The sequence below is a fragment of the Saprolegnia parasitica genome (assembly GCF_000151545.1).
Source record: "Saprolegnia parasitica CBS 223.65 unplaced genomic scaffold supercont2.12, whole genome shotgun sequence".
Lineage (NCBI taxonomy): Eukaryota > Oomycota > Saprolegniomycetes > Saprolegniales > Saprolegniaceae > Saprolegnia > Saprolegnia parasitica.
This window is the reverse complement of record NW_012156406.1, coordinates 175,872-190,047: the sequence shown is the minus strand read 5'-3', so window position 1 is coordinate 190,047 and position 14,176 is coordinate 175,872. Positions and strand designations below refer to the sequence as shown.

General features: G+C 54.9%; 7 protein-coding genes across 7 annotated transcripts; 3 read left to right on the top strand and 4 right to left on the bottom strand.

Moving 5' to 3' along the window:
• Positions 1-4,384: 4,384 nt before the first annotated feature.
• On the bottom strand, positions 4,385-5,123 carry SPRG_04632 (hypothetical protein). Its single transcript, XM_012343041.1, has 2 exons — positions 5,020-5,123; positions 4,385-4,954 (listed from the first exon to the last, which is right to left on the bottom strand). Exons 1-2 carry the CDS (start codon positions 5,057-5,059, stop codon positions 4,494-4,496), a joined length of 501 nt encoding a protein of 166 aa, XP_012198431.1. The 5' UTR covers positions 5,060-5,123; the 3' UTR covers positions 4,385-4,493.
• A 52-nt stretch (positions 5,124-5,175) lies between these two features.
• Positions 5,176-5,958, top strand: SPRG_04631 (hypothetical protein). Its single transcript, XM_012343040.1, has 2 exons — positions 5,176-5,754; positions 5,808-5,958. The coding sequence occupies exons 1-2, from the start codon at positions 5,335-5,337 to the stop codon at positions 5,949-5,951; spliced, it is 564 nt and encodes a 187-aa protein (XP_012198430.1). The 5' UTR covers positions 5,176-5,334; the 3' UTR covers positions 5,952-5,958.
• Positions 5,959-6,378: 420 nt separating this feature from the next.
• Positions 6,379-7,330, bottom strand: SPRG_04630 (hypothetical protein; the record flags this gene model as incomplete). The annotated part of the gene is made up of 3 exons (XM_012343039.1): positions 7,293-7,330; positions 6,590-7,249; positions 6,379-6,538 (listed from the first exon to the last, which is right to left on the bottom strand). The coding sequence occupies exons 1-3, from the start codon at positions 7,319-7,321 to the stop codon at positions 6,379-6,381; spliced, it is 849 nt and encodes a 282-aa protein (XP_012198429.1). The 5' UTR covers positions 7,322-7,330.
• A 1,183-nt stretch (positions 7,331-8,513) lies between these two features.
• Positions 8,514-8,937, bottom strand: SPRG_04629 (hypothetical protein; the record flags this gene model as incomplete). The annotated part of the gene is made up of 2 exons (XM_012343038.1): positions 8,514-8,522; positions 8,560-8,937. 2 exons carry the CDS (start codon positions 8,935-8,937, stop codon positions 8,514-8,516), a joined length of 387 nt encoding a protein of 128 aa, XP_012198428.1.
• Positions 8,938-9,695: 758 nt separating this feature from the next.
• Positions 9,696-10,578, bottom strand: SPRG_04628 (hypothetical protein). Its single transcript, XM_012343037.1, has 2 exons — positions 10,392-10,578; positions 9,696-10,341 (listed from the first exon to the last, which is right to left on the bottom strand). Exons 1-2 carry the CDS (start codon positions 10,518-10,520, stop codon positions 9,772-9,774), a joined length of 699 nt encoding a protein of 232 aa, XP_012198427.1. The 5' UTR covers positions 10,521-10,578; the 3' UTR covers positions 9,696-9,771.
• Positions 10,579-11,165: 587 nt separating this feature from the next.
• Positions 11,166-13,536, top strand: SPRG_04627 (hypothetical protein; the record flags this gene model as incomplete). Its single annotated transcript, XM_012343036.1, has 3 exons — positions 11,166-12,119; positions 12,169-12,726; positions 12,773-13,536. The coding sequence occupies 3 exons, from the start codon at positions 11,166-11,168 to the stop codon at positions 13,493-13,495; spliced, it is 2,235 nt and encodes a 744-aa protein (XP_012198426.1). The 3' UTR covers positions 13,496-13,536.
• Positions 13,537-13,852: 316 nt separating this feature from the next.
• On the top strand, positions 13,853-14,174 carry SPRG_19671 (hypothetical protein; the record flags this gene model as incomplete). The annotated part of the gene is made up of 2 exons (XM_012343236.1): positions 13,853-13,901; positions 13,969-14,174. Coding segments are annotated over 2 exons (255 nt in total), but the record flags the coding sequence as incomplete, so codon positions are not given.
• Between the last annotated feature and the right edge of the window lie 2 nt (positions 14,175-14,176).

The window sequence follows — 14,176 nt, the reverse complement described above, 5'->3', positions numbered from 1 at the left end:
GCTGCTAGTCGAATTTCCGACATTTTTTTTTTTGCTGAGCAATCCATGCGGAGGTGAAAGGTCTTTGATTGAGTTTTATTATATTGTGAGAAAGGAACGAGCTGGAGGGCAAAACGAAAACCGCTAGCCTTGAAGTCGACAAGAGCACGCGAGTACCCGACACGAGCAAGCGACCAGTTTCGCCTCGGTCGGAGAACGACATGGACTCGATCAAGATCAAGGTCGAGACGAGCAGCGAGTGCTTGACGAGCAGCGAGCTGACGACCGGCGCCGTTACGACGAGATGATGCGCGAAGATCAGTGCCGTTTCGACGAGATGGTGCGCGAAGATCAACGCCGCAGGACGATCAGATGCGGAAGCCGCGAGTGCTTGGCGATCAACGCCTCCACGAGTGGATGCGCAAGCAGCAGGCCGCAATCGCCGAAGATCGACGCCGTCACGACGAGCAGATGCGCAAGCAGCGAGTACTTGACGATCAACAATACGAAGAGCGGATGCGCGAGCAGCTCGCTGGCGAACAACGTCGAAACAAAAAAGCGTGACGCTTCTACGAGCGACTGCGCCAGCAACCAGACGACCAGCGTCATCGAGATGAAGCAAACGAGCGCTTCGAGCGCGCGCACAAACGTCAAGTCGCCACTGAAGAGCGACGAGGCCAAGAGCCCACAGTCGATGCTGCCGCTCAAGCTCACCACAAACACGCGCAGCAGGAAGCGTACAACTTAACTACATTGAAGGCGCGTGCCACGATCAAGAATCAACCGCCATCGCCGAAACCACAAACACTGAGCGCCAACGCGCAGAAGTGACCACCGCCCAAACCAACATAGAGCGAGACGCACCAACCAATGCCCAAACCATCGAAGTCGACATGCGTCCAACTTACGAGGCCGCGACCGCAGAGACGCCAAAAGCCGAGAAGCTACGCCATCGGCAAGAACAAGTCCAAGGCAAGGACACGGCAACAAAGCACGCTAACTTGACCGTTCTACCAAGCAAACCGCCAGGAAAGTCGCCGCGTGTACTACCACCCACATCATATTCACGCGCCTGCGTCGATACCGATCCCGAGCCATCGCCAACAACCAGTGCGAACAACCCGCAGAGGATCAACTTGACCAAGAGCTCTGACTCGGTCAACATCGCCGTGTATGGCTCTAAGCAACGACTTGACGGCGACTTTTTGATCGCAAACCTTCACTCGCCGAGCCCCGACTTGATTGAGGGGGGACCGGAGATCCATACGCTACCAGTACCGCTCAAGGACACAGCTCTCAATCTCCGCAAGCTACTCAAGATCTACAGTACGATCAAGTATCAGTCGAAGGACAACATACGCGACACCAACGCGACTTCCAGATCGCGCATTTGGCCCGCAAGCAGCAGCACTTTCGACATCGTAACCGCGATCAACCTCTTCGCACGAAGACCACGAACCTCTCGCTCAAGTACGAGCCAAATCAACCAGTACGCCACGGACGTCTCCACTGACGCCGGTCGTGCTCGAAGCTCGAGACCAAGAACATGGCCGAACGCCGCACAAAGGACACGCCCATCGCGATCGACCACAAGATGTTCGACGACGGTGGTAATCCACAACTGACCATGACACATGTCCAGATCGTCGGATTGCTTCAATGGATGGCAACCCGCTACACGAGCAACCACAAGATCGACCACTAGACCACAACCCTCCGCATCCTACGCTACCTGTGGGAGACGAAGCACTACCGCCTCGAGCTCAAGCCCGACGGCTCACGAGCGATGGACGTATACACCGACACCGACTGGGCCGGAGAGAAGTCGAACTGACGCTCCACAACGGGCATGGTCACCAAGTTCAACCGAACCACTGGTCGTCCAAGCAATAAACACGGTCGTTCTCTCGACCATGGGAGCCGAGTACATCGGCGCGCGCACCGGCACGCAAGAAACCCGCTGGACCAAGCAGCTACTCGACGAGATCAAAATGGTCAAGGCCAAGGAGCCAATCAACTTGTGGGTCGACAGCCAACGTGCACTCAAGATGATGGAAGATCAAGTATCGTCCACGCGAGCAAAGCACATCGACACCAAGTACCACTTTATCCGCAATGTTGTCGAGGAAGGCGTAGTCACCACTGGCTACTGCCCAGCCGGCGAAATGCCGGCTGATGCGATGACCAAGCCGCTCTCTGGCAAATGCCTTAACCGCGCGCTCGAAACATCAAGACGCCCAACTCGCCATCTTGTACCAAGTACAACTTGAAGGCGCGTGTTGGAAGTTGTATATCGCACTTACTACAAGATAGTCAAAGGCTATAAATATCACTCTACATTTCACCGACTGTACGAGTCATGAGTGTGGCGACAGCCCCAAGGTGGGTCTTCCAACAATTACGAGGTAGCCACATGCGCCTTATCCGTGGTCAAAAGACAATAGTATCGTTATGGGGATGGCTGTCCATGCGCCACAACGCGCTTCACATGCAACATTCGCAACTCTTACGGCCATAACATCTTGTCAGGCGGTTTATTACCGTGATTACAATGGGCTTCTTTTTCAAGTGGTCCATCGTCAAGCTACTTGATCGACCAGCAGCTCGTGATTTTTTCCCCACTCCCGCACCGTCAAGCCTCAGCGGAGCACGAGTGGGGAGACCAATCAATGCACCGCAGGGCCACGTCATGCGCGTTCGCGGTCGTGAGCCAGACCCGTGTTGCGTAGCTCCACTTGGATGGGACCGTGGGCCGACCTGGAGCTGCAGCACCCGAAGGTACACGGGAATGCTCACTTGAACTCGCGGGCTGATGGAAGTCGTTGGCTTGGCGACCGACGCGAAATGTCGGGTGGTCGGATGTTGATGAAGGTTGAATGCTCGTGATGCATTGAATGCTCGTGGTGCCGACACTGGTCGAGTTGTTTTGTATTGGCCTTTTGGTCGGTAGTAGTACATGAAATGTTTTCGTTCTGGCGCTGGACATGTTAGCTTGTTTTCGTTCTGGAGGCGTGGAGCTGGGCGGCGTGGCGCGTTGGATTTGTTTTCTTTGCTTGGGTCGATGTCTTAGGTTTCGGGGTCGGATGATACTAGTATGGATCTTGATGCTAAAGGGTGATGGCTGATAGCGTTGGCGGCGGCGGTGGGGCTGGCTAATTTGTGGTCTGTGCTGTGTTCATGTGGGTTCTGTGTTGGATCTGATGTTGGTTGTGCCCCCCCCTGACTGTTGTTTTTGTTGTTGGTTAGCTGGAGCATGATGTTGTCTTCCTCGGATACGTCGTCTTGTACATCTTGGCGATGAGGTCCTCATCGCTCTGCGTCGCTTAGTCTGATAGTGCGGCTCGCATCAGGCGAAGGCGTTGACTAGCGAGGCTTCCTACTGCCGCCAGGGGTACATAATAGTAATAGTACTATTATGTACCCCTGACTGCCGCGGCCTGGATGACTGACGGCCGCGCCTCTGAGGACGAGACCACTAGTCGGTTGGTTTCGCTTGCGGAACTGCTGGAAACCCTACATCGTCAATCATTTGTCCTCGAAACTACTGATTGTAGTCAGGGATGGTGAGAAATTCCCATTTTCGTCGTCCATGAATACAGATTCATTCATGATTCAAAGATGCGTTAAGCGAGCCTACTATGAGTAGATTCAGAGCCTACTCTACAGAGCTTTTGTGCTTCTTTGACGGCGCCTTCGTGGGAGCCATCGCCGCCGAACGAAGTGTTGCAGCGACGTTCATGTCCGACTCGGTCTCGTTGTTGCTGGTGTTGAGGTCGAAAAAGTTGATGAGCGTTGCGGCAGCTTGCGACACAGATCTAGTCGACTCGAGGGTATCGGCGAGCTTGTGGTCGTCGGTATCGGACCGAATAAGCTTCTTGTTAAAGGCCAGCACAAGTAGCATCTCGAACTGGCGTGGCCGAGGTTCTGGCGCAACGGCGAGTCGATCAACTTGAGAGCGAGAGGACACGCCAGCTCACTGGCCGCAATGCGCTCGACAAGTCGTTGGAATTCGTTCTTGTGTCACCAGAAGTTGATGTCGAGAAGCTTGTTGAGGTAGACCCAGTTGCGTCGAGCTATCTTCGCCTCGGAGTCGTCGGCAAGGTTGCAGATTTGCACGCGCTTGAGAAAATCAACACTGCAATTTGTAGTGTTGCAACATGAACCAGGGCAGGTAGTCATTTCCTTTTCCACTACAGATGACGACGCAGCATGTTCGAGCCACAATGCTCCTGCAGATCACGACATCTCCCTTCTCAAATTGAGTTCACATTCGGAGGGCAGCGTCTCCTTGCGATGCAACACCGCACACGCCAACTGGTACTCGAGCATCGGACGTAAATGCCGGCTAGGCGACTTGTATAATGCACAACTTGGCATATTGCGCAATTCAATGCGCCTCGACGACGCGATGACTGGAACGACGATTTTCCGCTTCGGCGCCTTCGAGCTCAAGCACCCGGCGGTATCGCTTACATTCATTGTTTAAAGATATCGTCGACGAGAAGGCGGTCGCGTTAAATATCCTCTTGCGACTTGCGCACAATGCGACGGCAGCGCTTCTTGAAAGCGTCTTTGTCGTTTCTCCATTCGACGGCTGCGTCTATGTTTGCCGGCGAGTCGTCGTTCGGGTCCGAAAGCATCGAAATGACGGAAACGAGGATTGATTCGACGCCCAATATTGGGCGCCATCGCTCGTCGGCAGACTCTTGCGCGTTCATTTGGTCTTCACCGGGCGGGTGCAAGATCGAGATGCACACGACGCCGCTCGGGTATACGTTCGGGTGCCACATGTCCGAGATGAAGGTCATCTTCGGGGGCATGTTGGGAAAGTCCTTCGGAAACTCGAGGCGCGCGCGAAAGAAACCGCCTTCGTACAGCGTATCGGGGGGACCCACGAGCATGATCTCCCAGTGGAAGATGTTTTCGTCGTCGCCGAGGCCGACGCTGACGCCCTCTGGCGGGTTTCGGCTCAGCTCTAGGTGTAGATTCAAGGATTGAGGTTCCTTCTTCATCTTCGGCCTCAAGCGGGCTTCCACTTACCCGTGAGCTGGCGGCGGAGGAGTTCACGGCCGTAGTCCATCTCGGTCTCTTCGTCACCCAAAGGAAATTCGCGAATGGGGCAACAGCACCACGTCGAGAGTTCGATTTTTGACCAATCACAAAAATTCGAACAATCCACCAATCAGGCAACCTTCTAGAAGCCAACATGGACATGTCTTGGAGGACTGGCTGAGTCGAAGATCTCGCCAATGGCCTGCACGGGCATGTCGAGGACAACTCCGATCAGCAAATGGCCACTGTCGCTTTCACCACACTGTCGGCGCTACGTAGATACCAGCGACACGTACATCGAATATGCCGGCTCGCGGTCGAAGTCGACTTGTGAATGCGCCTCTTCAAGATGCTCCACTAGTACGTGGCTCCACGTCAACTCGCGTTTGGCGTGTCTATAGTGCGTGCGCCTCGACACAATTTGCTACGCCTGCGGCTATGGCGCCGTCAAAATGCAAATACAAGCGTTCTGCGGCTGCGAGGTCGTCCGCCAACGGTGAGCGCATCGTACTGGCGCCTGGCGGCGCATCGGCGAGACATGTGTGTGTGGTCTACGCTCTCAGCCATCGACCGTTGTCCCTTTTACGACCGCGGCGCCCTGTACAAGGAAGCGTTGTGTGTGCCCAGGAAGCTCGTCGTTGCGTCTGTGTTCCTCTCCTCTCAATTCTCAACTCAGAACAACCGCGTCCAGCGCGACCACCAGCAGGAGCTTTCAGTCGCCACGTAGAATGATCTATATATCCTTTGTCAGTCGTACAGCGTCTGTGCGTCGATAGCTCCGGCTTCAAGACGACGGCCACCCAGAGCGCGCCGCCGCCCTCGACGTCGTGGCGATGTTGCACGACCAACCCACCTACCAAGAGCTCGTCGCCAAGTATCTGCATCTGCTGTCCGTCGCAGCGCGTGACTTAGTCCCTTAACATGTCGTGCATCTTCGCCTCTGTCTCCAATTTTTTATGCACCCCGTTTCGCTGTGCACTCGACCCCGATGCACTGCACCAATTTAAACTTGACGATTTATTAACCCACAATTAAATCTGTTTTCGGTTTTTGATATTGCGCGCGCTCGACACGATCGACCATGCTGAGATCATTTCGGTCTTCGTAGATACTTCAACAGCGATGAAGTGGGCCTCACCCGGGGGTTTATACTCTTGCACATACCTTTGCGCAGGCACGAGTTGGCAAGCGAGTGAAAGATTGCCAGTCTCCAAGTACTTGAAGTTTTCGTGCATGGGCCTGTTTCACGTTATGTTCGTAACAAATTAGAAGCTGAGAGGATGGTATATACCTGCTTTCAACACTATTAATCTTAGTTCTGCTTCCATTGGTAGGACGTGACGAGGCTTAGTTGGCCGCATGCCTACGAAGGCGCTGAATCTGATCTGTGTAGGCAGTCATTTCTTTTTTCGAGACTTGGAAAGCAGCTTGATGGTCCGCGTGCGTCGCCTCCATGGCGACCAACGCTCGCTCGAGAACGTCAACGGTCTCGGCCGAAGCATCATTTCTACAGTGGCATGAGCGTCTGCCGTCAGTAAATGCAAAACAAAGGACGTACGCGCGCAAGCCGTTGAGATGGCTTCGAACTGCCTGCATCTGGTGCTTGTGCATTTTCCACTCGAGCTTCTTCTGTTGCCAGTAGTGCAGTCGGCCTTCCATTTCTCGAAGAGCCATCTCGAGATGCTGCACAGGACTGACAGTTGGTTTTGAACCCCTCGTTGACGGAGTAGCTTCGTCTGCGGGACCGACGAAGATAGACGAAGTCTCCTCGACTTTTGTTGAGTCTCGTAGGAGCGTCTCTTGGTCAAACACTGCATAGGCGGGTTCTTGTAGCGATGACATCGCGTCTGTCGGTCGAACGAAAGTTTGTATCGCCGCGAGCGATTTGTCGAATGTATATTGCACGTCGTACTTGGCCACACCGTGCACGTTCACGTCGTTGACGAGAAGATCCACCGGCTTTCTCGGTGCCGGCCTTGAGATTCGCGCCGCGGGTGCCATATCGATGCCGCTTACCCCAAGCGTGCGTAAAGTCGGCGATACCTCGTATCGAACGGAGCTCGAGCTGGAACGATTTGGGCGTCGCCCTCGAAGCGCCACATAGCGCCAGTGCGAGGCGATTTGGGCCACTTTCCGCCAAACACGCTGGGCCCGTGTCGCCGCCTCTTGGGCCACTGCCTGCACTCGTTGCTCTCGCAATCGAAACCCCGCTGTTGCCCTACAGAAAGCGTGTAATTACGGAAACGGTCAATTTGACTCACCAATGCAACATTCCTTGCTGGAGAAACATGCAACGGCGCCACTCGAGAGCCTGCAAAATATCAAGTTGTGAATATCAGCACGAACGGGAGAGAGCTCTTACTTCCTGACGTGCGTTGCGCTTGTGCGCGCGATGGAATCTATATGCTCTCCAATAGCGAAAAGCGCGGGCTTGCAGCTGATTCTTCCAGTGCACCAAGGCTGTTGCATGCCGGACCTTAGTAAGCTTGGCTTCTTCAAGCCTAAAATCAACTCATCAAATTAAAGCTACAGACACCGTCATGCATACCGTTGTCGCCAAGCCATGAAAACAGCACGTTTACGCTGACTTGCGTCGTGCACGGTGGCTTGATGGCGACGAATCGCACTCCATCGCTTTTCGCCCACGACTTCGATCCAGTGCTCGTATAGTCGCCGGAGGAGATTGTTCTGGTAGTGGCCCGAGGCACGCTGTCTACAGATCATAACTTTGTCATTTCCGTGAGCAACTATTGGGAGCACCATTACCCCAAGAAACGTAAAGTTGTCTTCTCAAGGCAACGTTCCCGCCAAACCTCGAGCGTACGAGCCTGTACCCTTCCGTGGAGCTGTCTTGTAAGCCTTACTCCGGCTGCTCGCCGCCGTGATGCGGCCGTTGCGGCTATTGGCAGCCAAGCTCGGATAATAGAGCCAAGAAGCTATAAATATCATTTGGGTCCAAGGTGCAGTGTATTTGGCATGACATACCTGACGCCGGTAGTGGTGCGTGGCTCGTTGATCCTCGCGCTTGACCCTGGTGAGTTGGACGACACAATACTGCCAGTCGTAGAAAGCACGCTCCAGGACAACGCGGTTCTTCAGCTTTTGTAGTGGTAACACACTCTTGGTATCGCGAATATGGGAGCGCCAAGCATCAAAGTGTTTGGCGCGGCCCTTTCGCTGCGCGAGGCGGCCGAGGGCGACGAGCCGTAGGGCAGTAGCTAAAACCCGTGCTTGGAGGGACAGAAGACCTTTCTTGAGCAAACTGCTGTAGCGAAATCGAAGCGCACGCCGACGCTTCAAGTCCTTTTCGCGCTTCCTGCTAGACTCGATCGCCCACGCAGTAAAGACTTCCTGTTCGAGGCGTGGCATTGCTCGTTCTTTGCTCAGCCACACTTGACTCACCAGTGCAAAAATGTAATTAGTGTGAATGATAAGAGTCTCGTATTGGTGTGGTGACACAAAGCAGACGAACATACCCACCATCAATCGCCCTTGCGCACATTGTTCAGAATAGATGCTAGCGCGCACACTTTCCTTGGCCGACAGGTCGCCTTTGTGGCCCGTGAAGTCAGTCTTGACGTAGCCTGGGCGCAGGAGTACAGTCGAGATGCCACGCGGTTCCATGTCGACAGCCAGCGTCTTGGCGATTCCGTTGAGGGCCGTCTTTGACGCGCGATATGCATGGTATCCACCTTGCTTATTGAGCTGAATACTGGCAATCTTGGTTGAGAGGAAGGCGGCAATCATGAGATCATTTTGCTTGGCCGCAAGCTTTAGGTTGGGCATGAGCGCCTTTGTGGCAAGGAACGGGCCCACGGTGTTGACTTCCAACTGGCGCAAAATATATGCCTTCGTCGTCTTCGTGAGCGAGCTCTTGACGATGATGCCTCTATTGTTGATAAGCATGTCGATCGGGGCGTCAGCGCCAATCGCTGTTGCGGCGGTTGCTATTGATGCTTCATCAGCGACGTCAAGGGCAACAATGCCTTCAGGCTCTAGGCTTCGAAGCTTGTGCGTTCATCAGGTCAGTGCTTGACGAACAAAGCAGTTGACGCACCTCGGTAGCCGAAGACGGGTTGCGTACGGCGGTAACGACGTTCCAGCCCAGGGCCTTGTAGTGTTTGACCAGCTCGAGGCCAATACGTACCTCGGTTCGCACCCGTGATGAGAACACGCTTTGCCATGGCGGGATGGAGCCTCTTGGCGATGACAATTGTACTCATCCGGCACAGCCTATTGTTATACCACGGTATCCACGGCGCCGGACTCCGTAGACCCAACTTCACAATCTGCATTCGTGGCGTACAGTGGCGTACAGTTATGCAATGCACTCCACTCGCATATATTTATATATGAACGTGTTTCGCGTTATCTTCGTTGTTACCAAGAGTTCGCATACGTAGAGACTAGCAATCTCCTTCATTCACTCGCCAGGCCGTGGCTGCGCAGGCGGCGGTGCGGGGGGCATCTTGCTCTTCCGTAGTCGCCTGGGGGCACTCGCGGCCGCGGGTGAGGCCCACGACGACAAGCTCCGTGAATTCCTTCCAGTCGTCGTGGTCGGCGGCAAAGCTACGCAGTTTGTTGAGGTCCTCGAGAGACGCCAGCGACTGAGGCGGCGTCAACGACTGGAGGTCGCGGTGCAGGACGATCGCATGAAATACTAATGTCCGATATCACAAGATTTGATTTCCGGGTTGGTGGCTTAACGTAAAACAAGCTGTCTCACATCCTGGGGGACTCTTACCACGGCAAAATACTTCCATCGATGTCGTAGTACTTGGCATTGTCACCAGGTTTTGCAGTATCGAGAACTGCCGCCATGCCGGCAATGCTCTCGGCTACTGTGAGCTCGCCCCGCATGTCATTCATGTCGGTTTGGACATAACCCGGATGGAGCAGCAACGTTGAGATACCCTTGGGCCCGAGCTCGATGGCGAGGGACTTAATGAGGCTATTGAGGCCCGTCTTCGACGCTCGGTACCCGTAGCAGCTACCGGCGACGTTGCATTCGATACTTCCCATTTTGGACGTGATATAGGCGGCAATTGCGAGTCCCTGCGTCTTCACGGCAGCGTTCAAGTTGGGCAAGAACGCCTTCGTGACGAGAAACGGCCCGACCGTGTTGACTTCGAATTGACGCAAGAGGTTTTCCTTCGTCGCGTCTGTCAAGGATCGACCGAGGAGAATACCAGCGTTGTTGAGAAGTAGGTCGATCGGCGTGTCGGGGCCAATCGTTGATGCCGCTGCGTCAATAGACAATTCGTCGATGACATCCATGGCGACAATGCGCTCGAGACCCAGCTCATGCAGCTAGGAATTCCGAGGACTCGTACGTGGTGTATATCATGATGGTCTGCTACCTCGATTGCTGTCGCGGGGTTGCGTACAGCCGCGATGACGAGCCATCCTTTAGCCTTGTAGTGCCGGGCGAGCTCGAGGCCAATGCCGCGGCTGGCACCCGTTATGAGTACGCGCTTTATCGCGGCCATCGTCTTGGTACCGGTACGTGAAAGTCGGCAAGAAGCAAAGTGATTAACGGTGTACGGCTTGTTACCGTCCACCTACATACATTTTGTACCGTGTAGCCTGCGACATGTGTGTCCCCGGAATTCCCACGAGTTCGGTACTGTAGCTCCACTGGCTGGCTTGGTGGGGCAGGCACAGTGGGGACAAGCTGTAGGGGTAAGCTATAGGGGTAGTGTTCCCGAAAATTTTCCAACCCTCCACGGAAAATGCACACAAACGATCAGCTCGCCAGATCCTATCTCCTGTGCGCGGTGGAGGTGCGTGATTGCCTTTACATGTTAAAACGCACCCAAATTGCATAGTGAGGTGCATTTCTGACCCAAACCTCGATAGAAGAGTGTATGGCAGGAGAGAGTGTCACCGGCTCTGGCCACTATTATTTAAAAATTGACGTCGAACGACACCGCACACATACAAACCAAAAGTAGATTCTGCATTAGGTGATAAATAAATACAATACGCCATATCCGGATAAGCCGGATACGTCAACGGAACTTTCGAAAGCGTGCGAAAGGTTGGCCCAAGTAAGCCCATTTTGCGATTATACCTCGACAATGGCCCACGGACCGACGGACTACGAGCATGCGTCAATCGACGAGCTCAACTCGATGATCGACTCGACAGCCGACACGATTCGCGAGCTTCGGGCAGACAAGTCCAAGATGGCCGAAGTCGCTCGTCACGTCAAGACTCTCGTGACCCTGCGTCGCCTCGTCAAGGAAGCCCAAGAGAAGGCCGCTGAGAACCAGCTAGTAGCTGACGAGCTGCCGGCAGAGTTGAAGGCTTCCTCTGCAACAGCGTCTACTGTCGGAATGGATGACAACCAGGCCGAGTCCAGCGGCCACAATGACGCTGCTGTGGCAGCCTTGAACGACGAGAAGAAGAAGCTGGAAGCGTCGCTCGAAGCAGCAAAGAAGTCGCACCTCGCGCACACTGCTGCCTTGGAAGATGAAAAGAAGAAGCTCCAGGCGTCCTTGAAGGAGGCAAAGGAGGCCCACGCTACCGCTGTCGCTGCCCTGCACAAGAACACACAGGATCTGGAGGCTACGTTGGCCGAGCTCACTATCGCAAAAGAAGCCCGTGACGCTTCCTCAACCAACAACGATGCCGATCGTCAGCGCCTCGCGACTGAGCTCGAGGTCGTCACTGCCAAGCTTATTTCTCTCGAGACGTCGTACAAGAGCGTCCAAGACGAGCTCTCGCGCGAGTCGCAACGCTATGCGATCGAGCTGGAGACGGCTAACAACTTCCACAAGCGCTTCCAGAATGATCTCAAGAAGGTGACACAGGAACGGCAGGACCTCGAGAAGAGCTTGAAGACGGCGGCCGACGACCACGCCTTTGCAATCCAAGGTTTGGAGGACGCTCTCGCCGCGAGCCGCGCGGAGCTTGAAAAGGAGTCGCAGGGCTTTTTTCTCCTCAAGGCCTCCGAGGCAGATCTGAAGAGACAGCTGGAGACGCTCGAGACGACGCTGCAGGAGCGCCTTGCCGCCGGCAACAAGGCCACAGAAGAGCTTGCTGTTGTTCAACGCCAGCTCAGCCAAACCGATATCCTGCTCACGGTACTGTACTCTACACATCCGTTGGCACGTCTATATGTATTAATTGTAGCAAGCGCACCAAGAGCTCGACCGAGAAGCGAAGCGCTGGGCCAAGGACCTTGAAGCGGAGAAGTGTGCCCTCGCGCGTGCCCAAGACGAGCTGCGCAAAGTCGTCGATGCCAAAGCTGACATTATCGCGAAGCTCAAGAGCTCGATGACGGAAGTGGATACGCTTCGTGCCGCTCTGTCGTCGGCGCTCGCAACCCAGAAGGAATCAACCGACGCCATTGTGAAGTTGCGGGCTGAAGGGGAGACGAGCCAGAGCCTCTTGGCCTCTCTCGCAGCCGACTTCCAGGCCCAAAAGACGGAGATTGAGCAGTGGAAGGCGACTGCCGAGGCGTTGACGTCGGACCGGCAGCAACTACTCTTGGATCTCGACACTGCCAAGGCCGAAGCCCTCATCTTGCAGGAGACGCGCAAGACGGAACGGGCGGTTGCCGAAAGCCACAAAGAGCATCTCTTCGAGACGCAAGCGGCGTCTGAGCTCTTGGCTGCCAAATTCGAGGCCCTTCAAGCCACCCACGCGGCCATTGTGACGGACAAAACGGCCCTTGAACTTACCGTCACAGTATTGTGTATTTATTTCCTGGCCTGGATTCATATCTTTGTTGTAGGTCCTCGCAGAAGAGAAGGCGTGTCTTGTCGAGGCTGCTGCGTTGAGTTCTGAAAAGATTGCCCATCTGGAGTCTGTGGCATCGTCATCGACGTCGGAGGTTGTGTCGCTCAAGACGGAACTTACGAAAGTCACGAATGACTACCATGCGCTGCAGCGGTCGTACGCAGTAACTGCTACAGAGAACACGGCCGCCCAAGCGCGGATTGAGGCTGAGCTCGCTACGGAGAAAGCTCGCTCTGCTACTGCGAAGAAGGCTGCCGATCAGGCCACGGTCTTGCGCAAGCTTGCTGAGGAGTCGGCGAGCGGGATCAAGACTAAAGTTGCGACGCTCGAAGCAGACCTCAAGCAGAAGGAAGTCGAAGCCAAAGAATGGAAACAGGCAAGTGCGACGCTCCGCAAAGAAGTTGCGGTGTTGACAGTTGCGAACGACAAGTTGGCCGCAGAATCCAAGCAGGCGTTGGCCGAAGCCGAGCGGCTGCACGCAGCGACGGACGCGATCAAGGAAGAGTGGATCCGCTTTCGCAAGGAGAACGGCAAGCTTGCTGAGACGATTGCCGAGCTGCGCAAGGCGCGCAAGGTCACCACCGAGGAGACCAAGACGCGTGAACTTCCGAGCGCACGCACTGCGACGTCGCAGTCGATGGAACAGCAGCGCAACTTGCTCATCGCCTTCATCGTCGTTGTTTTCATCAGCTGGACCATGAAGCAAATTTTGTTCTAGACGCCAATAAAGCTTTTCAATAGAAAGACCAAGCAAGGAAAATAACGTGTAGTTTATCGCCCTTGACCCAACGTAAACCATCAAAGTGCTTTGTATGAGCAACACCCGCATGAAGGAGAATCTCAGCGCGGATGATGTACTGGTAGTCGAGTTGCGCCCAAGCCACATCGTAGCTAGGCCATAAGCTGTTAACGGCCATCGTTGTAGCAATTGTGCCGGTAGCATCCTTGGTACCGGTACTTCTTGCGGCGCGCTGATCCGATCCCGCTGGCCGAAATTATCCGGTCATCCGGATGGGCATGGATCGGCGGGTGGCGGACGCGGAACATTTCCGGGTTTTAGCGTGTGGTCGGACGCATGTCGGAGGCGCCGATCCAGTACTGCGTGTGCCAGCAGGTGGACAGCGGTACGTGTGCATCTTGTCGACGAGATGCTTCTCCGTGTATGGTCGGTCACTCATGCTGGCTTCGTAGCGGGGCTCATGATCGAGTGCAGTCGCGGTACGGGCGGCTGCAATAGCTGGGTGCACCCCGCCTGCTGTGGACTCGTTCTTACCGAAACAGAGCTCGAGGCCATCGACAGCTACATTTGCCCGCTCTGCGAGTCGCCGGACGATGACTTTAGCAAGATGGCGGCGGTTAACACGAAGCGGGCCAACAAGATGGCGCTCAAGGCGCGCGA